Genomic DNA, 21758 nt, shown 5'->3' with positions numbered 1-21758 from the left:
TTCTTCAGCCTGGAAAAGAAATGACAGGATGGCATAGGAAAGGTTAACAGGGAAAGATTGTTCACCATCTCTTCCAGAGCAAGGGGTAGAGGTCATCAACTAAAATGAACAGGAGGCAAATTCAAACCAAATGAAAGGAGTCAGCTATGGGTCACACAGTTAAGTAAGTAGTAAGACATGGAATTCCTTTGTGGTGATTGTGTAAGTTTACACAGCCTTAGGAAGGTACTGGATAACAACATGAAAAACCTCAAACTGTAGAACTACCTCTAAAATACAAGTTCCTGGAGGCTGGAAACATCATCTGGGGAAAACCTCATGATAACTTGCCTTATTCTTATGCTTTCCCTGGGCCTCTGCTAGACAGACAGTACTATCTGTACCAGGCAAGACCTTGCATGGGAGGTGTCAATGCTCCCTGTTAGTAACACAGGGAAATAATTTACTCTTCCTGATAATGCTTCAATTTAATTTCAAGTATCTTATTTTTTTACCCCATCCTTCTTTTACAGGATCACAGGATGTCAGGGATTGGAAGGGACCCAAAGAGATCATCATGTCCCACCCCCCTGCCAGAGCAGGACCATACAATCTAGCTCAGGTCATGGAGGAATGCATCCAGATGGGCCTTGAAAGTCTCCAGAAAAGGAGACTCCACAACCCCTCTGGAGCTCCACCAGTGCTTGGTGACCCTTACAGTAAAGAAGTTCCCCCTTGTGCTGAGGTGGAACCTCCTCCTGTGCTGCTTTTTTCCCACTGGATCTTCTTCAGAGAGCACAGGTACAGAAGATTAATATTTGAGAAATCAGGATTCTTGCCTTTGAGTGGTGCTCTTATTTTCCTTTCCTATTGCTCTGGTAACAGGGCAGTACATGTTGGGAGTCTGGCTAGCTGACAGGGTCACTTCCCTCTCAGGTTACACAGAATCTACTGCTTACTGAAAGAGTGCTCACAGGTGAGGCTGTTAGTACAACTAATCCTTCTTAAAAATATCCAGGCAAACAAAGAGAGAACTCTGTTTGCATGTAGATATCAGTGGTATACTGATCAATTCTTAATGAGCTGTCAGGTGTGCACCTTGCAAAATAATGTCATTCTGATGATCTACACTACTTTCCCCCAACCTGTCCATTTGCATGGACACCTTTTAGAATGACATGTCCTGCATATATCTATATGCACAGGCCTTGAAAGATCTTAAATGCTTGTTTCCCAGGAAGCCTCCCTTGTAACCCTATCCAGAATGGAATTAGCATTAAGCCCAAGGCCTGGACAGAAGTAGTTGCTGCTGATGCTCTTCTTATCTGTTTCTAAGAAAAACCCCATCTGCTTAGACTTTTTTCTCACTAAGCCTAAGAATGCTGTATCTAGATCAAATAAACTCTGACCCTTGAGTAGGGGTTGCAGGACTCTGTTTGAAAGCAAAGTCAGCAGGACAAAGTTTAATCTGCAATGTGCTACCAGACACCACAATTCCGATGGAAGGATCTAGTCACAGTATAATATTCCAATTAAAGTTGCACATTGGGACTAATTAAGGTTTTAAGTATTAGGGTCTCTTTGAGTACAGACCTGTCTTTAAAATTCTTGAGAAAATAATCTGTGAAATCTAAAGAAGAAACACAGCCACCATGCACTCATTGTAAAGGTAAGGGACAGCAGGATGACTTCAGGCATGATGGGTTTTGCCTCTGGGTCTCACCCTTCCGTGGGTACTTCTCACTGCTTGATGTCATTCAGAGATGCAACTGGATGCTCCTTATTTCTTGTGTCTCTGTGTATTCACCTTCTGGAAGTGATGTAGGACATGTTCAAAGCCAGTTTGGTTCTGTAGTACTACTATTCATTGTACTACACTATTACTACTGTACTAATAGTGCTACAGCTCCATGCTAACTGAGTGTATTAACGAGCACCTTTCAGCTTCACACAAAACCATCCCATGGTAACATGCAGACCAGATGCAGTCCAGGTAATAAGTGCTGCATCAACAACTACATTTAAGAAGAGACTGGGTGAGGCACTTGGTGCCATGGTTTAGTTGATTAGATGGTGTTGGGTGATAGGTTGGACTCGGTGATCTCGAAGGTCTTTTCCAACCTGGTCTATTCCATTCCATTCCATTCCATTCCATTCCATTCCATTCCATTCCATTCCATTCCATTCCATTCCATTCCATTCCATTCCTAATATGTTTCCACCAAAGAGGGAAAGCTTTAAAGGAGCAGAGTTAATACTCCACTTCAGCTGTATTCATTCCTTCAGCATTAAGGTGGAGTAAACCCTACTCCCAGGTGAAAACAAAAGCTCTGATAAACTTGGGATTATTTTGGTGGTGCAATTTGCATAGCAGATCTAAAAGTTCTTTATGTAAGAGTGCAGGAAGGAAGTTATAGCTGATGACTGAGGAAATAAGGAAGAGCAAGTGCATCTGAGCAGCAACCTTTCTTGGTGGCGAAACGAGCTCAAAAAAATTCTGAAGTTCTATATTCAGTCACTTAATCTTCAGTGTCCAAGTCTGGGCCTTGCCCCACCCCTTTAAGAAAACAGTTAATAAAGTTACAAATGAAATAGATTAACTCTTTGTTTTTAAAAAGATGGGCATATATGAAAGCAGAAGCCACATCTCCTTCTACCAACAGACATCCTGTACATAATTCATGGAGCTGTTATTAGAAGTATTTTGGCCATTGTTGTCTGGACCAAGTCTGTGCAGTTCTGTATTTGTCTGTGACAGTTTTCATTCAAGCAAACCACTCTGTTGATATGTAAGGATTAACCAAAAACTCCAGGACTTTTAATGAGCCCTCCACACAAATAACCTCAGGTAGAGGTGGCCAACACCACAGCCGTAGTTTCCAACTTCATGGCCCAGTGTTAGTCAAGCTGCTGCATTGTTGACATGGGACTGAAAATCTGCCTACTGCAAATCACTGTGACTTCTGAGGTTGTACAGTAGCTGACCATTGGTGACTAATCACTTTTGGGTAGGAGGAAGAGGCTGACATTGAGCAACTGTTCAACATAACTGCTGCATGAAGATGTCTGCCCCAGGGAGAAACAGTGGCTGCAGTTCAAGTGGTGCATGATAATGTGACTGCAAGAAGGCCACAGGTGAAGTTAGACTTTGTGTCCTAACTTTTATTTTCCGCATGCTCCAAGACAGTGGATTTATCCAACTCTCTTGCCTGCTCGTACCTGGCCTTCTCTCTCTTTGCACACTGGTCAGAAAAGGAGGCCAGGAAGAATAGTTGAGAACTGTTCCTGACTATCAGTTGCACTTTGCATGTGATGGGATCAGGCAAATTTCAGTGGTGAGCATCTGACAGGCAGCAGAGACATGGATGCTAGTGTAGGTCCTCTGCACTCAGGAGCAGTTCCGTTGCACGTGTCTGACCTGGAGGCAGGTAGTGGCCAAGAAATGCCTGACACTGTGGTCCAAAATTTCTCTCCATACCAGGTTACTTACAAAAACCAGGGCAAATCCATCCTCAGAGATCTACTGTGCAAAACCAGTGCCACCTGCTGCTCCTCACTGTCTGCTGCAGCTCAAGCAGCTCAAATCTGAATCTTGGAAATTAATTCCTGTGGGACAAATGCACCATTTGTGCTGGATTGCAATCCAGCCTAACAGACTGCTTCTCTTCTGGTCTTTTCCTTGAACTCTCTCCTAGAGCTACTCTTCCCAGTAAGTGAAGAGTGTGCTGTAGTGTTCTTGCACAGAATATGTGTCTGTATGCACACATGGAAGGAAGCAAGGTGGGTGACAGCTTGAAAGCTATTAATGTAAACTGGAAGTAGCCAACACAGAAAGCAAATACATGTACTTATGTATTTTGCATGATGCAATTAGTTCAAGTGAAAAGAAAAGCTGAGAGGCAGCTATTCTAGAATTTTTCTTTTTTGAATGAAAGACCTTCAAAAGTTCAGGTATTTCAGAGAAGTTTCCAGACATTTCTACATTTAGGTGCATTTACAATTGCTACCGAATTTACAGCTACTGTTCTCCTGCCTATAAGTGCATGGATGCATACCCTGGGTCTCTTCTCTTCAAAGCCTATATTGATGAGTTTAGATATTTGGTATTAAAGTTGATAACTCATGTTGAGGCTGTTAAAATGCTACATAACTTTTAAGTCATAACAGGAACAAATTTGCAATGATTTGTGTAGTCAGAGAAAAAAATACTTTCTTATAGCCTGGAGAAGAGGAGGCTCAGGGGAGACCATATTGCTCTCTGCAACTACCTGAAAGGAGGTTGTAGCCAGGTGGGGGTTCATCTTTTCTCCCAGGCAACCAGCACCAGAACAAGAGGACACAGTCTCAAGCTGCACCAGGGGAAGTTTAAGCTTGAGGTGAGGAGAAAGTTCTTCCCAGCAAGAGAGACTGGCCATTGGAATGTGCTGCCCAGGGAGGTGGTGGAGTCACCATCCCTGGAGGTGTTCAAAAAAGGACTGGATGTGGCACTTGGCGCCATGGTTTAGTTAGCCATGAGGTGCTGGGTGATAGGTTGGACTGGATGATCTCTGAGGTCTTTTCCAACCTTATTGATTCTGTGATTCTGTGATTGTTTGACAGCTAAAGGTACCATGTTTAATACTTGCATTATCTGCTATGTGCTTTAATCTGTAAAAAGACCTTATTAGAATAGAGGTCATCAGAGTTCAACCAATAATTAAGAGTTACTGTAAGGAGAAAAAAATACTTTAAAATATGACTTAACACATTGGAAGCATTTACAAAAAGGCAAACATATTCCAGAGCAGAATGATTCATTGAAAGATAGCTTTTCTGTCTTGGAGAAAAATTTTACACAGAGGGTAAAAGAAAGTAGCTAATGAGCTCTTCTGAGCCCATAGCTACAATATCTAGAATATCCCAACATTTACTTCTCTTTACTACCTGGAACTCAATCTTCAGGTGTGGCTCATCATAAGAGTTATGATAAATGAGGATAAAATGAGGATAAACTGGGATAAATGAGTCCTAAAGCTATTAGTGCAGAGTTGAAAGATTTAATCATCTTTCCACACCCACTCCTTGTATGAGTGTTTCAAGACTTACTGAATTTAAACAAACAACTGAAAAAAGTCAGCAGCAATTGCAGAAAATGGAAGCCTAATTCAAGCAAGAGGATGTTAAATGGTAGCATCAGCTTATTACACTAGGCAAAGTAAAAACATTAGTATGTCCATAACCTGTATAGCAAACTACTGTTTGATTCTTCACAGGGTTAGGACAAAACCACTGAAACTGAGTCAATTTTTCTTCTCCTAGGATCCAAGTTGTTTCAAACTTCCAGCAGAATTATTTTGCAGTGAGAATAAAGAACCTGTTACTGGCATCTAAGTTGTATCAGCATGAACTATGCTCACAGTGTTTTGTTTTTCCTGGCCTATGTAAGCTTGCTTTACAAAGCACATTCCAGGTCATTACATATTCTAATTATCTGTGCAATATGCCTGTGGGCAACACAAGGTTGCTTTGGTAATGCTGGTGTTTGCCACTCTGTCCATGTGATTCTTCTGTTCAGGAATACAGGTATAGAATCACAGAATCAATAAGGTTGGAAAAGACCTCAGAGAAACCAACCCAAAGTTTCCTAGAGATAGTTATATGACATCTCCAGTGCTCATATTACAGGTATCTTGGTTTATAAAGTTTAACAGTATTGCAAAAACTACAGTAACATTCTAATACTTCAGTTGTTAGTAATGTGACACAGATGACAGAGAGACAGTAATGGACAGATGGGCAGAGTCCAATGGGATGGCATTCAACAAGTCCAAGTGCCGAGTGCTGCACTTTGGCTATGGCAATCCCATGCAGAGCTACAGGCTGGGGTCAGAGTGGCTGGAGAGCTGCCAAACAGAGAGGGACCTGGGGGTGCTGATTGACAGCTGCTTGAATATGAGCCAGCAGTGTGCCCAGGTGGCCAAGAGGGCCAATGGCATCCTGGTCTGCATTAGGAATAGTGTGGCCAGCAGGAGCAGGGAAGTCATTGTGCCCCTGTACTCTGCTTTGGTTAGGCTGCACCTTGAGTCCTGTGTCCAGTTCTGGGCCCCTCAGTTTAAGAAGGACATCGAAACACTTGAAGGTGTCCAGAGAAGGGCAACAAGGCTGGGGAGAGGCCTTGAGCACAAGCCCTATGAGGAGAGGCTGAGGGAGCTGGGATTGTTTAGCCGGGAGAAGAGGAGGCTCAGGGGTGACCTCATTGCCCTCTACAACTACCTGAAAGGTGGTTGTAGCCAGGAAGGGGTTGGCCTCTTCTCCCAGGCAACCAGCACCAGAACAAGGGGACACAGTGTCAAGCTGCGCCAAGGGAGGTTTAGACTCGAGGTAAGGAGGAAGTTCTTCACTGAGCGAGTCATTCGTCATTGGAATGTGCTGCCCAGGGAGGTGGTGGAGTCACCGTCCCTGGAGGCGTTCAAGAGGGGATTGGACGTGGCACTTGGTGCCATGGTCTAGTCATGGGGTCTGTGTTGATGGGTTGGACTCGATGATCCTCGAGGTCCTTTCCAACCTAAGTTATACTGTGATACTCTGAGGGCCTTCAGTCACATGTCAATAGGTAGGAGCATTATTAGGTGTCAGAAGTTGTTTCACTACTGAGGTTTATAGCATGGCACCACTCTTTTGGATCAGTGTTACTCCCTGCATGAATCACACCACCAGAGAGCTCTCAAGGTCACAGCGTTTAAAATATTATCACTGCACTACCCAGAAAGTGCTAGTGGCCTGCAGTGGTATCATTAGATACAGCCAATGTTCCTTCCATTCCCCTTTGACTGATTCCAGGCTCAGGCTTGTCTTTGTAAAGGAAAAAGTCTGCCTGAAGGAGGTTCACATACCAGCTGTTTATATTCCTGCATATGTATGCTGCTTATGACAAACTCCTTTACTTTCTTCTCTACGTGGCGGTCATCACTGTCTCCTGCCAGAGGAACATCACAGTTACTATAACAACGAGTTACTAGCAACAAGCAAGAATAAAGAAGTGGAGTGGTATGTGATTGCTGCCAGTTGTAAAGGTCTGGATCCTTTATCTGTGGCACAAATGCTTTGATGCCCCATGAGCAAGAAGCCAGTCTCACTAGAGACTGGCATGTCAAATGCCCCTGCACAAAGCCTGTATCAGTCACACTGACAGAATATGTAGATAAACAGCAGTCACCTCACTTGTTTGTTTGCTTATTTCTTTCCAGCTAAATTCTAGTCCTGAAAAAAAAAAATAAATCCATGCATTCCTTTTCCTCCTCTGCCATACTAAAAAGGCACCTGGCCAGAGGTATCTAACAGTGGCTGGCTGAAAAGTTTCCTGTAAAATGAGAAAGTGTGTTTAAAACTGATTCTTAATTTGCTGTGGTTGAAATTTGATAGGAAGTCTTTCAGGTAATTGGATCCTCTCACTTCAGGGACAGAATGGACAAATTGTAACTAAGCCTTTGCCCAGTTTTGTGGAAAACATACCTGAGAGATGAAGTCTCAGTTTAAGGCATTCTGCTCCTTTGTTTCCAATCAGTTCTCTTATATTTCTCATCCTTATAAAATGAATAGAAAAACCCCTCCAAGACTAAAGAGTGAGGAATACACTACTGGGAAAAAGAAGGAGAAATCCTGTTGCTCCATGAAGCAGCTTTTCTTGCATGCATAGGCCTGTTCCAAATGGATGAGCACTTTCAAAAGACTTAGGCAACGTTTTTCACACGACTTTGTGAGCAACTAATTTGCTTTGCAAAGAGTAAGCAAGAAACTGAAGTCTGCTATAAGGAGAATTGATTTGTAAGGATCCACAGCTTCCTTGCAAACTTATCTGGGGCCTGAGAAATCCCAAAGATTTGAGTGCTACTGTAAAGTTTGATTTCTCTCTTCTTTTTTAAAGGTAGCTATTAAACATTATCTAGTAATTTACTTGAAGACTCTAATTAATTATTAACCTCCCCTTTAAATTAAAGTTAGCAAACTCATGGCTAACTTTTCCCTTCGCCTGACTGAAGGAACTCTTCACAGTTTGACAGCAATGGCAGTTTGGCAGTGCAAAGTAATACAGAAGGCTTTGGGAGGTGTTTCTCAACACACAGGCTGGCTACCTATCCACTATTAATGCCTCTGCTACTTCAGGAGTGGAGCTGAACTCTTACTATCTACATGTGTCTGCGCCCCAGGGAAACTCCCTATTTGCAAACTTCAGATGGGTCAATGAAGACACAATAGTAGTACTTTAATCCCAAACTTCTGCTTCCAAATCAGATGCACTAATTGTATAGTGCTTTTATAAAGCTTACATTTCAGCACCAGCCTGATTTACTTTGCTAAAGGAGGACTCTCCAGAAAGGTGAGACGCATTTCAGAATTTGATGTTTATCATTCAACAAGGACACATGGTCACCCCTGTATTTTCTACAGTGCTTCTGAGTCCTTCCCACTTTTATTCACATTGAATATTCCTGGCATCATAATCCCTGATACTAATTTGTCTTAGAATCATAGAATTGTTAGAGTTGGAAGGGACCTCAAGGATCAGCCAGTTCCAACCTCACCTGCCATGGGCAGGGACACCTCACACTACAGCAGGTTGCTCAGAGCCACATCCAGCCTGGCCTTCAAAACCTCCAGGCATGAGGCTTCCACCACCTCCCTGGGCAGCCTGTGCCAGTGTCTCACCACCCTCCTGGGGAAGAACTTCTTCCTAACACCCAATCTGAATCTACCCATTTCTAGTTGTTTTACCATTCTCCTCAGTCCTATCACTCCCTGACACCCTCAAAAGTCCCTCCCCAGCTTTCTTGTAGCCCCCTTCAGATAGTGGAAGGCCACAATTGGGTCTCCTTGAAGCCTTCTCCAGACTGAATAGCCCAAATTCAGTCTGTTCTCATAGCAGAGGTGCCCCAGCTCTCTGATTATCCTCATGGCCCTTCTCTGGACATGTTCCAGCACCTCCAGATCCTTCCTGTAATAGAGGCTCCAGAACTGGAAACAGTACTCCAGGTGGGATCTCACCAGAGTGGTGTAGAGAGGGAGAATCACCTCCTTTGACCTGCTGGCTCTGCTTCTCTTGATGCAGCCCAGAATGTGGTTGGCTCTCTGGTCTGCAAGTGCTCACTGCTGGCTCCTGTTGAGCTTCTCATCCACCAGCACCCCCAGATCCTTTTCTTCAGGGCTGCTCTCAAGCCAGTCCCTGCCCAGCCTATATAGGTGCTTGGGATTGCTCTGACCCAGATGCAGGACCCTGCATTTGGTCTTACTGAACCTCATGAGGTTGTCATTTCTTATAGATATTGTATGTGATTTGCAACCATCACTGTCTTTGTGCATTTAAACACTGCTGGAAGTTAGCTTTTTTCTTATGTTTGCTTAATATGTATCCAACTTTAACTAAGAGAAAAAAAAAGCATCATTGCTGTAGTTAATCACAATGAAAGAACAATCCTGTCATTTTAATCTAACACAGAAGACCAACCTGGTATATTATTAGAAGAACTACATTACCACTCCCCACCACCCCCCTAACTTCAGCTACAGACTGCAAAACAGCACCTGCTCCTCCAGGGAAGGTTTCTGCTCCTCCAAGGAAGGTTTCTCTCAGGGGAAATACAGATGACAAACACTGAATCAAATCTACACTGGTTGAGGAAAGTATTTCAGCAAGTTCTCCAAAATGCAGCCTGTTCAAAGAAACCAAACACACACACTTAGCATTGCCCTCCTTTGTCAAACTGAGCTCCCTGGTGTGAAGTTTACATAACTCTTGCTTATTTCACAGAAATTTCACAGCCTGGATACATGTCCACTACAAAGACTCCTGGAGGAGGAAAGAGGAGTGGCAACTGATGAACTAAAGCTGCCTGTTATCTGAGGGAGTTGTGGGCTTGAAGATTGTTAGAAATAGAACAAATAAACAAATAAATAGAATTAGCCAGGTTGAAAAAGACCTTTGAGATCACCGAGTCCAACCTATCACCCAGCACCATCTCATCAACTCAAGTGCCTCATCCAAGCTCTTCCTAAACACTTCCAGTGATGGTGACTCCACCACCTCCCTGGGCAGCACATTCCAGTGGCCAATCTCCCTTTCTGGGAAGAATTCCTTCCTAACATCCAGCCTAAACCTCCCCTGGCGCAATTTGAGACTGTGTCCTCTTGGAGAACTTTAATCTGTTGCATTTGATTGGTAACATGTTTTGGGGTTGGTTTTTTTTTTTGTATGAGAAAGCTGCCATGCTTTATTTTTCCCTTGCAATTTAAAGCTGAGAAAAGCTCTGATCATAAAAGCCGAATTTTGGGAAGCATCTATTTAGGAGCCCAGATTGGCATCCAAGAACACAGCTCTGAAAATGTTATGTGAAATACATGCTTAAGAAATCCACGCATCAGAAATCAATTTAACATTGGGCACAACAAATTTCTTTTCCCCCACTTAAGGGCAAAATCTTTACAGCAAAGACAAAAGTCTTCCCTAGCAAAAACACCATCTCAACACTGTACTGAAAGTTAACACTAATAGATCTTTAGCAATCTCTAAAGCAGCAGTGCAAACTTCCTCTTCTCCCACAAGCTGTTGTTTCAGTGGGCTCACTGAAACTGTAAGGCAAGGCTCTCCTCTCCAGGCTGTTGAATGATGTGACTGATGACTAGAAACAGCACTTAAAACTTCCTAAAAACTCTTAGGTGTGGTGTCTTAGTAAAAATGCACAGCAGAATTCTTTTCCAGGCCCACACTATCACAAACTGCATCGTATGACTTCCACTGGCAAGTAGTACAGAACATGACCAAGTATGTATTTGGAATGGAATGGAATGGAATGGAATGGAATGGAATGGAATGGAATGGAATGGAATGGAATAAACCAGGTTGGAAGAGACCTTTGAGATCATCGAGCCAACCTATCATCCAACACCATCTCATCAACTAAACCATGGCACCTTACAGAATACAGAATTAACCAGGTTGGAAAAGACTTTTGAGATCATTGAGTCCAACCTATCACCCAACACCTCATGACTAACTAAACCATGGCACCAAGAGCCTCATTAAGTCTCTTTTTAAACACCTTCAGTGATGGTGACTCCACCACCTCCCTGGGCAGCACATTCCAATGGCCAATCTCTCTTGCTGTGAAGAATTTCTTCCTAACATCCAGCCTAAACCTCCCCTGGCACAGCTTGAGACTGTGTCCTCTTGTTCTGGTGCTGCTTGCCTGGGAGAAGAGACCAACCCCCACCTGGCTACAACCTCCCTTCAGGGAGTTGTTGAGAGCAAGAAGGTCTGCCCTGAGCCTCCTCTTCTCCAGGCTAAGCAACCCCAGCTCCCTCAGCCTCTCCTCACAGGGCTGTGCTCCAAACCCCTCCCCAGCTTTGCTGCCCTTCTCTGGACACCTTCCAGCAACTCAACGTCTTTCCTAAACTGAGGGGCCCAGAACTGGACACAGCAAGTAAGTGTGCAGTTAGATAGCTTACAATTTACATACAGAATCCTAGCTCTTAGCAAAATACCTGCTTCCATGTGTAATTTAAAAATACATAAAATCTGAGGAGGTTTTTTTTAGTAATGTTTTGCAAGCGAGATCGCAAAAGATCCCTTGGCTAACACCAAATGAGCTGATGATTTCAATTCAGCTCTTCAGCACGGTGGTGTCCAAGTCATGAAACTTGAATGCTGAAGGATTTCAAGGTCGTGAGCACATTGTCTAAACGATTTTGCAGGTAGGCAGGTAGTGAAATAACACCCTAAATAACAAGTTTAACAAGGGCACTGGAGAGACAGCTCCATCTTCCTTTTATAGTAACCCTCAGCAGCCACTGCTTCCCGGTTTCAACAGATGGCTGAGCACGTGTGTCTCCCACCCCACCTTTTCTTTTAAACATGTTACAAGCAGGCATTTAAACTGCCACCAAGACATGTAGGTGCACACGGGTCAGGCAGGACAAGACGGAGCTGACATTTCTAGCGCTACTGGGTCATGCTGTGGTGGAACAGCTGCGTCTGTCCATATGATCGGGAACTGGGCTCAACATACCTGCTCTGCCCCTCTGCCTCAAGGGGTGGCCACCAGACACAGAAACACCCCACACACATCTGAAGAAGATCTTAACCTCCATGGAACAGAATCATAGAATCGGTTTGGTTGGAACAGATCTTTACGATCATCAAGTCCACCGCTTCGGTCTGAGCTAGCTGACGAGCCTCCTACGGCAGGATCTGCAGGGCACGTCTGTCAAGGAGAAAGGACTGCCGTGCTCCGAGGGCAGGGGGCTGGCGTTTGAGGGCGGCGTGTGCGGGACCGCCGGCGGCGTGGGAACGTAGCCCCGCGGACACAGGGGCGGCCGGGGGCTGCGGGACCGCCGGCGGCGTGGGAACGTAGCCCCGCGGACAGAGGGGCGGCCGGGGTCAGCCGGCCCACCAGGGAGGCGCCGGCCTCCTCTGCGTCGCCCCGCTCCACGGCTGCGGCCTCTTACCACGTACCATCTCGATGATCTTGGTTTTCCTGCCCGTTTTCTTCTTCATGGTGAAGATGTACTGGGCCAGCACCACCCCGCCGACCAGGGCGCACACGCTAGCGCTGGCCACCGCTCCCATCTTCGCCACGGCGGTCCTGTCCATGGTAGCTCTCCAGGGGCACGCCAAGGCGCCGAGAGCCGTTGCAGGGAGGCGGGCCCGGCCTCCGGACGCCGAAGGACGGGTGCGTGTGTGGGGTGCGTGCGCCCCTCGGCGCCGGCCCCAGCGGGTCCCCACCGACGCCGGCCCGGGCGAGTCGGCAACGACGGCCGCCGCGCGCCGCCCGCCCCCGTAAGCACGAGCCCCGCCGCCGCCGCCTGGGCTCGGCCTCCTCGCGACACGTCACGTGCGCGCGGCCCGCCGGCCGAACCACGCCGAGGGGAAAAGGGAGGAGGGAAGGAGCGCGGCCGGCGGAGCGGCTCCACCTCCCGCGGCCCGCCGCGGCGAGTCGCGGCTCTGAGGGCTCCGGAGACGGAGAAGCGCCAGCGCGGAAGTTAGCTTTGTGCCCCGGGATACCCGAAGGGGTGCCTCGCTGCCCGCCCCCCTCCCGCGACGCCAGGAATGCGACAACCCGGCGGCGGGCCGCGCCGCCTCCCAAACTACATTTCCCAGCGTGGGCGGGAAGCACGGGCGGCTCTTGTGGCCGCCGCCGGGCGGGGCCAGGGCCAGGGCCAGGCGGCGCTGCTCCTCACCGCGCGGGGAGGAGGACGCTGGCGATGGCGGCGGCGGTGATGGGGAGGGGGCTGTAACTCCATCTGTGGCTTCTCCTCGGGCTGCGCCTGGGCCAGGAGCTCCCGCCAGCAAGGCTGCCGCCCCCGAGCAGCTCGGCCCGCGCCTCGCCCCGCCCCGCCCCGCCCGGGAGGTGCCGTCTGCCGTCCAGGGAAGCCCCCGCCGGTCTCTGTGTCCCTTCTGTCGCTCCGGGGTGGGTGTGGACGTGTCCCGGCGCGGGTCTGTAGGTTCAGGGCTCGGGTGGAGGTGGGGTGGGGCTGGGCGGGGGAGGGGGTGCGTGGGGAGGGCTGTCTGCGCTCGCCTGCAGCAGGTTGCCTAGCTGGCGTAGCGACGGGAGCCGCCTGAGGTGAACCGAATAAATGTTTGTGTTTGCTGGCCGCGATTCCTCTTGAAGATGGGAGGTACGGGCTTGCAGGCTGCCTTTGCTCCGAAGGAAAACGAGGGCTGAGCACATCGTTTTTCCTTCTTCCCGGAAAGAACCGTCGGGGCTGGCGCTGCCCCGATGCCCCTCACCTCCTCCCAGGGCTGCGGGATAGAGCGCGTTCCGCTTCGGCTCCTTAGGGCAGAGTATAGGCATGGAGCTGTGAGTTCTGAACTGGGATGATATTCCTGTCAAGATGCCTGCGAAGGGATTAGTCCCCTAGTCCCGTCCTCCCCCCCGCCCTCTTCTTAAAATAGCAGCAGGTAGGGAGCAGAAAAGCTGCTTTGTGCCCTGTCTGACCGAGTTCTTTAGTCCTATCACTAGGGGCATCTTCAAGGCGATTACTCTGTGGAGGTTTCGATGTTGTCTGTGTCTTCAGTTACTTTTCTAAAAGCAATTTATCTTCTGTAATACTTGCATCAGAATACTCTTTTTTTTTAATGATGCTTTTTGGTAAGAGAGTTAAACCTTCAGTCTGTAACTTAAAAAAAACCCCTACATTGCTTCCTTAGTGCTTGTTACAGAAGGCTTTGAAGAGTCTTTTTGAAAAACAAATGTCCATCTTTTCTTTGCCTTTTTTCTCCGTGGAACTTGCAGTGTCTATCACAACTACTCTGTGCACTAAAGACAAGAAGTTTCCTACGGTTGTTTACTGAGCTGCACAACCAGAAACCCCAGATGTGAAACTGACATGGACTCAGCTCATACTGGAGATGTGTGAAGCTAAGAGAGAGAGAGCACACTTCATAGCTGCTAACCCTAAAGGTTGTTTGTGTAACCATTTGTGTGTATCTATATCAGCTTACACTTTAACAAACAGTGGCTTGTTTCCTTTTCAGTAAAGAAGAATGTCGTTGTTTAAAGCTAGAGACTGGTGGTCCACTGTACTTGGAGAAAATGAAGAATTTGACCAGGGCTGCCTGTGTGTTGCTGATGTTGATAATAGTGGCAGTGGACAAGGTAAATTCAGAATTGCATAGCTACCAGTTGGCTTTGACCAGTGCCTATATTCAGCCAAGCCAGTCAGTTAGTTAAAGCCCACTGCCTTTAATGTGTCCTAGGAGGCTTAAGAAGACCAATTTGGTGCCATTTGTCTTTGTATATCTGTAGATTTCAAAACATAGAATCTTAGAATTGTCAGGGTTGGAAGGGAACTCAAGGATCATCCAGTTCCAGCCCCCTGCCATGGGCAGGGACACCTCACACTACATCAGCTTGCTTGCAGCCACATCCAGCCTGGCCTTAAAAACCTCCAGGGGTGAGGCTTCCACCACCTCCCTGGGCACCAGTCTCTCACCACCCTCATGGGGAAGAACTTCTTCCATGCATCTTAATTCTTGCTTTTGTTCAGTAGTAATTGTTCTCCTATCCTATTCCCTCAGTTGTAGATACCTTTAAAGTAGAACAGTTTTAGTCATGGGACCAAACATGTAAGCTGCAAAAACATAAGGAAAGAACAAGAAAGGTGAGAGTGAATAAGGTAAGAATTTAGAAGAACATCCTTTTCTGCCTCAAAAATCAGGGGCGTTGAATTAAGCCACTCTGCTTGAATAAACCCTACTTTGCTGTGACATTAATAATGTGCAGTGATCTCTGCTGTCAGGAAGAGCTGGTGTGTTCTCCTGACTTGTGGACAAGCTTTATTGGGTTTGATTTTGATCTGCATTGATATGATGTCCTCTAGCTAGAGGAAATAAGTACTGGCAGCCAGCTCAAGGTGTTGGTTGTGAGCACAGCAGGTACCACTTTGGGATGTTTCCATGAATAGTTGTTTGGTTTTCACTAGCAACCAAATGACTACTTGCTTAAAATGCTGATTCTGAACGAGCTCTGATGGAGCTACTGCAGTCCTCTTTGAGATAATGAATGACTCAAAAGCAGGTGATCTCAAGGCCTAGCTTTGTTGGCCTGGTGTGGTAAATTCCCTGGCTTTAGTTAGCATTTGGTCTCAGTTTTAAAACTGTACATTTCTGCTGCTGTGGGATGTGTGTGCACAAATCCAAAGTGTAGGAGTTGAAAGTTGGAATTACTCAAGACAAGTGTGAGATGGCACAAATCCAGGCTGGGTGCAGAGTGGTTTGAGAGTAGTGCTAAAGAAAGAGCCTTGGGTGCATTGATTAGTGAGAAGCTCACCATGAGCTGGCAGTGCCCTCATGCAGCACAGCAGGCAGCTGTGGGCTGGGCTGCATCCAGAGGAGTGTGGCCAGCAGGGCAAGAGAGGGGATGCTGCCCCTTGACTCTGCTCTGAAGAGACCCCACCTCCAATACTGCTTCCAGCTCATGTCCCCAGCATAAGAAGGACACAGAGCTGTCAGAGTGAGTCCAGAGGAGGGATGCAAAGATGATCAAAGGGCTGGAGCACCTCTGCTATGAGGATAGGCTGAGGGAGCTGGAGGTGTTCATCCTGGAGAAGAGGACACTCTGGGAGGACCTTAGAGCTGCCCTCCAATACCTGAAGGGATCCTCCAGGAAGGCTGCAGAGGGACTTTTCGTGAGGGTGTCAAGCAGTAGGATAAGGGAGAATGGTTTGAAGCTGAGAGAGAGAAGGGTTACACTGGATCTTAGGAAGAAGTTCTTCAGTAGGAGGGTGGTGAGATTCTGGAATAGGCTGCCCAGGGAGGCTGTGTATGCCTCCTCCCTGGCGGTGTTGAAGGCCAGGTTGGATGAGGCCTTGAGCAGCTGAGTCTAGTTGAGAGACATCCCTGTCCATGGTGGGGAGGTTGGAGTAGATGATCTCTGAGGTCCCTTCCAACCTAAGCCATTCTCTGTTGGAAGATCAATGATGATCAGTACCCTATTGACCCCTTTGCTAATAGGTTTTCATGGATCTGTAAAAAGCTGGTTGCTAATCTTTACCTAGAAGGCATCATCAAGTTAAATCATGTAAATGTTTTATCTTTGTAAGGTGTTCTTCTGCAGCAGATTGAATTCTACATGTGGTGTTGTGTTTGGGTTTGTTTTGTAGATAAAATTATTGTGGGCAGTTACACGGGGTACCTCCGAATCTTCAGTCCACATCCTGTGAAACCTGGAGATGGAGCCCAGGTTGAAGACTTGCTCTTGGAAGTGCAGTTAAAGGAGCCGATATTGCAGGTGGAAGTGGGAAAGTTTGTTTCGTAAGTCCACAGCAGGTCATGCTGCTGCTCATTCAAGGCTTATATGGCATTCCCTTTCTTTGTCTTGGGGGCTGAATTCTCAGGTGGAAGACTCTTAAGCACATCTATGAATACTGTGGTGTGAATTTGGTCTGCTTCTTGAGGCACCTTGAGAGGAGAGAATTTTTAGTTACAGGTGTATACGTGGAGGCTAATCTTACTCACAGGCTCACAGGCTTTTAGGGGTTGGAAGTGACCTCTGGAGATCATCAAGTCCAGCCCCCCTGCCAGAGCAGGACCAGAGAATCCAGCACAGATCACTCAGGAACACATCCAGATGGGTCTTGAAAGTCTCCAGAGAAGGAGACTCCACAACCCCTCTGGGGAGGATGGAATTTGACAGTCCAACCCCTGGCTTGACAGGCCAATGGAGAAGGAGCTGTGTGGAGCTCCTGATAATTGCATGATTTCTTTTTAGAAGCGTGTAGGACAGGAAAGAATTGATATTGCCAGTGGTCTGTTTGGGTTATTTTTTTAGGTGGTAAGCAAACTTGAGTAGCTAGTTACAGCCTAAGATGTGATATTGGCCATCTGCTTTCAGTTTGGTGGAGGGTTGAAGATGTTTAGTTCCAATGAATTTAGTGGAAATAAGTGGCCAGGTGGAAGAGAGATGCTTTGCATTTAATTTGCTGTAAGAGAATCTACCTCAGAAAAGTTGATTTTGAAAATAAGACACCCCCCCCCTCTACTAACCACAGGAAATTTTTCTGTTCTGAGACCACAGTCCACAGCTGAAAGGCCTTCAGCAGGTGGAAACTGTTCTTCTATTCAGATACTCACAGGGTGACCTTGTGCAGGAATTCTAATGCCTTACCTTGTGAAATGGTCTGAACCATTCTCTGTAGCTGTAGCACAAGAACATCCTCTGCAGGAATTACTGCTTAGGGTTGAGGGAAGAATACAGAATTAACCAGGTTGGAAAAGACATTCAAGGTCATTGAGTCCAACCTATCACCCAACACCATCTTATCATCCAACACCATCTCATCAGCTAAACCATGGCACCAAGTGCCTCATCCAGGCTCTTTTTAAACACTTCCAGTGATGGTGACTCCACCACCTCCCTGGGCAGCACATTCCAAGGGCCAATCTCTCTTGCTGGGAAGAATTTCTTCCTAACATCAAGCCTAAACCTCCCCTGGCACAGCTTGAGACTGTGTCCTCTTGTTCTGCTGCTGGTTGCCTGGGAGAAGAGATCAACCTCCACCTGGCTACAATCTCCCTTCAGGGAGTTGTAGAGAGCAAGAAGGTCTCCCCTGAGCTTCCTCTTCTCCAGGCTAAGCAACCCCAGCTCCCTCAGCCTCTCCTCACAGGGCTGTGCGCCAGACCCCTCCCCAGCTTTGTTGCCCTTCTCTGGACACCTTCCAGCAAGTCAACCTCTTTCCTGAACTGAGGGGCCCAGGACACAGGACTCAAGGTGTGGCCTAACCAGTGCTGAGTCCAGGGGCAGAATGACGTCCCTGCTCCTGCTGGCCACACCTGATCCAGGCCAGGAGTGTGAACAGAAGATTCTGACTTTGAGTTCTGCCTTAGATCTCAGTGGATTGAGGGGCCGTGCAGCCAGCACAGAAGTGAGTTTGAGAAGAGGCAATCTGCGTGATTGCTGAGTCCTTGTTCGGAGAGGTGATCCTCGTAGCCGTTTGGCTTCGGAGAGAACTGGCACCCCCTCATTTGAAATGAATTCCAAGCTGAACTGTGAAAATGGTTCACTTGCTCTTCATACTGTGATCTGAAAATATCTCCTTAAAGGAGGCAATTTAATTTTGAGCTTCAAATACTGCAGCCTCAATCTCGGGAGGTTGGTCCTCTGCGTTTTCCTGTCGGCAGCTGTCACCCAAACCTCTGGATTTGGTCTGTACCTGGAAGTGCTTTCAACATGGCACTTGAATTTTATTCTGTATGCCTTTTACTTGGAAATGAGCTGAAAATAGTGCTTTGAAAGCCTTCTTTTTTGTTTTTTTTTTTACAGGGGTACTGAAGGACTTCACCTGGCTGTGCTGCACTGCCGAAAACTCTGTGTGTATGCTGTCTCAGGTCAGTTGGCAAACACAAGCTCTCCAGTCATCTCTTAAGTTTGGATTAGGTTAATGCTAAACTTGACCTGTACAGGGTTTGCTTCTCATTCCTGAAGAGCTGCAGTTGTGTTCTCTCACTCAGACTGATGTATGGGGAAGCGTCAGTAGTTGGAGTTAGGTGTTTCCCAATAGATGACCAGAGATGAATAGAATACCAGGTTGGAAGGGAGCTCAAGGATCATCTAGTCTAACCTTGTAGGATAAGAATATAGTTTAAATGAGGTAGCCCAGCACCCTGTCAAGCTGGGCCTTGAAACTGTCTAATGTAGGGTTGCCTAACAGACCTCAGTTTCTCATGAGTTGGAACTACTCTGTTAGCCATAATTAGGTGCTTAACTTGTATGTAGGAAGCTTCACTTGGATTTTTGCAAGTTCTAGGTTCTCCCAGCACCCACTGAGGTTACTGATCACCATGCTCAGTGCTTGAGATGCTGTGATGTGTGTGATGGTCTGGGGTTGGTAGTGCTTGTGAGCAGCTAGTTCTCATGACAATTTTAGGAGTGGGTGTAGGAGTGGGGCAATGGTTTGACACTGGATCAGGGTAGATTTGGGTTGGACATAAGGAAGTTCTTCACAGTCAGAGTAGTGAAACACAAACAAGCTGCCTAGGGATGTGGTTGAGGCCCTGTCCCTGGAGGTATTCATGATTAGATTTGGTGGGACCCTGGGCAGCCTGATGTAGTTGGAGGTATCCCTGCTGACTGCATGGGGGGGGTTGGACAAGACGTCCTTTCCAACCCAGTGCAATCTGTGACTCAGAACTGTTCAGCGTGCTAATGCAGAAAGACTTGTTTAGTTACACCTTGCCTAGCTCTTTCAAATTGAAGCATTGACAGTCCTTTCTGAACTCAAAAACTCAGGTGATGTTTTAGAATAGAATAGAATAAACCAGGTTGGAAGAGACCTTCAAGATCATCACGTCCAACCTATCATCCAACACCACCTAATCAACTAACCCATGGCACCAAGCACCCTGTCAAGTCTCCTCCTGAACACCTCCAGTGACGGTGACTCCACCACCTCCCCGGGCAGTCCATTCCAGTAGGCAATCACTCTCTCTGTGTAAAACTTCCTCCTGACCTCCAGCCTGAGCTTCCCCTGGCGCAGCCTGAGACTGTGTCCTCTTGTTCTGGTGCTGTCTGCCTGGGAGAAGAGACCAACCTCTGCCTGTTTACAACCCCCCTTCAGGTAGTTGTAGAGAGCAATAAGGTCACCCCTGAGCCTCCTCTTCTCCAGGCTAAGCAGCCCCAGCTCCCTCAGTCTCTCCTCATAGGGCTTGTGTTCCAAGCCCCTCACTAACTTCGTTGCCCTTCTCTGGACTCGTTCCAGCAAGTCAACCTCCTTCCTAAACTGAGGAGCCCAGAACTGGACACAGGACTCAAGGTGTGGCCTAACCAGTGCAGTGTACAGGGGCAGAATGACCTCCCTGCTCCTGCTGGCCACACTGTTCTTAATGCAGGCCAGGAGGCCATTGGCCCTCCTGGGCACACTGCAGGCTCATGTTCATCCTACCATCAACCAGCACCCCCAGGTCCCTCTCTGCCTGGCTGCTCTCCAGCCACTCTGACCCCAGCCTGTAGCACTGCATGGGGTTGTTGTGGCCAATGTGCAGAACCTGGCACTTGGATGTGTTCAATCTCATGCCGTTGGACTCTGCCCATCTGTCCAGCCTGTCGAGGTCCCTCTGCAGAGCCTCTCTACCCTCCAGCAGATCGACACCAAGCTGGGGGCAGGAGTTATCAGCAAATTTACTGATGATAGACTCAATGCCCTCATCCAGATCATCAATAAAGATGTTAAAGAGGATGGGGAAGACCTGAGTGTCGGTAGTGTAACCCAAGAAAAGACAGGAGGTTAATCCTGGTGAGAGGGTGAAACTCCTGGTTTGCTTTCTTTTTCCCTCCCCCTTAAATCCTCTTTCTTTTACTGCCTCTTTCTGGAATTTCTAAATTGCTTTGTTCTCTTTACATGCAAAGAGGCAAGTCACAAAGCACCTGTAGTGATGTGTGTACATTGAATTCCTTGACACGCTTAAAGCAAAGCATGGAGGTTGTTGATTCCTCAGAATCAAATAGTTATGCATTGCTCATTTTCTGTGCATGGACAGCTGTGTCTCCTTTCGCTTGGTGCTCTTGCAGGAGCAGCTTGATTCCTGTTCACAGCCTTGTAGACAGATAAGTTGCAAACACTCTCCAGCTTCTGTTTTGTCTTCTGGTTACCTTATCTGGAGACATCTACAGAACTGATCTTTGAGGGGTGATGCTTTGAGATGTACTGGAGTTTTCAGACTTTCCCTTCTCTGCAGTAGATCTTAGGAGTGCAGCCTACCAGTACAACTTCTATTAAAGCAATTCATCCCCAGATTTGCATTAACATCATAGAACAATCTGTCAGTCTAGAATTCTTTCCCAGCTATAATTTGGTCTGCATGGCTTAAGCATTTAGGTAATAAGAAAAGTGAAGTCTTACAACAATAGCAGACTTTTCATGTTACATTCTGCTGTCATAAAGTGGGATCTTCACTTCCTTCACACAAGTTGCCATTTCTGTTACTCATAATAAAATAACCACATTGCTTCTCTTCCACAAATGAAAGCATCCTTCAAGGCTGACTAAAGCATGGCCTGGATATTGTATTGCAACCAGTGTAAAAAGTCTGGCTTAAATATGGCCTGGATATTTATCCTGGTTTTGCTGAGACAGAATCCTAGGCCAGCAGTGGTCTGCAGACCATTGGCAGTTTGGAGTCAGGCTAGGGGCAGCTGACCCAGGTTGGCTGCAGGTGTATCCCAGACCATAAATGTCATGCTCAGTGTAAAGGGGGAGGCTTGCTGACAATGGTGAGTCTCCTGTTTGGGTTTCTTCTGACTCTTCCCTCTCCA

At 47.0% G+C, this 21758-nt stretch overlaps 2 protein-coding genes and 1 long non-coding RNA gene across 5 annotated transcripts in view; 1 reads left to right on the top strand and 2 right to left on the bottom strand.

Moving 5' to 3' along the window:
- The window catches only part of NT5C3A (5'-nucleotidase, cytosolic IIIA), a 30558-nt gene extending 17763 nt beyond the window's left edge, over positions 1–12795 (bottom strand). Inside the window, exon 1 of one of the 3 annotated variants that reach the window (XM_068152772.1) lies at positions 12490–12795. In XM_068152772.1, the coding sequence (XP_068008873.1) occupies positions 12490–12601 (112 nt within the window). In that variant the 5' untranslated portion in view covers positions 12602–12795. Of the gene's footprint in view, positions 1–12463 lie in introns of all 3 variants that reach the window. The other 2 variants (XM_068152771.1, XM_068152767.1) reach the window with 2 other exon arrangements.
- On the bottom strand, positions 17–9597 carry LOC137448334 (uncharacterized). Its single transcript, XR_010989050.1, has 3 exons — positions 9538–9597; positions 6852–6934; positions 17–1789 (listed from the first exon to the last, which is right to left on the bottom strand). It is a non-coding gene; the product is annotated as an uncharacterized lncRNA (long non-coding RNA).
- A 384-nt stretch (positions 12796–13179) lies between the features above and the next one.
- Positions 13180–21758, top strand: part of BBS9 (Bardet-Biedl syndrome 9) — a gene marked incomplete at its 3' end in the record, with an annotated part of 105210 nt that continues 96631 nt past the window's right edge. Inside the window, exons 1-4 of the mRNA XM_068152976.1 lie at positions 13180–13418; positions 14486–14606; positions 16612–16762; positions 18771–18835. Coding sequence (XP_068009077.1) covers positions 14495–14606; positions 16612–16762; positions 18771–18835 — 328 coding nt within the window. The remainder of the gene's footprint in view (positions 13419–14485; positions 14607–16611; positions 16763–18770; positions 18836–21758) is intronic.

This window comes from Melanerpes formicivorus, unplaced genomic scaffold (genome assembly GCF_026170545.1).
Source record: "Melanerpes formicivorus ecotype bairdi unplaced genomic scaffold, bMelFor1.0.p_v2 SCAF_24, whole genome shotgun sequence".
Lineage (NCBI taxonomy): Eukaryota > Metazoa > Chordata > Aves > Piciformes > Picidae > Melanerpes > Melanerpes formicivorus.
This window is presented reverse-complemented; position numbering and strand designations above follow the sequence as displayed.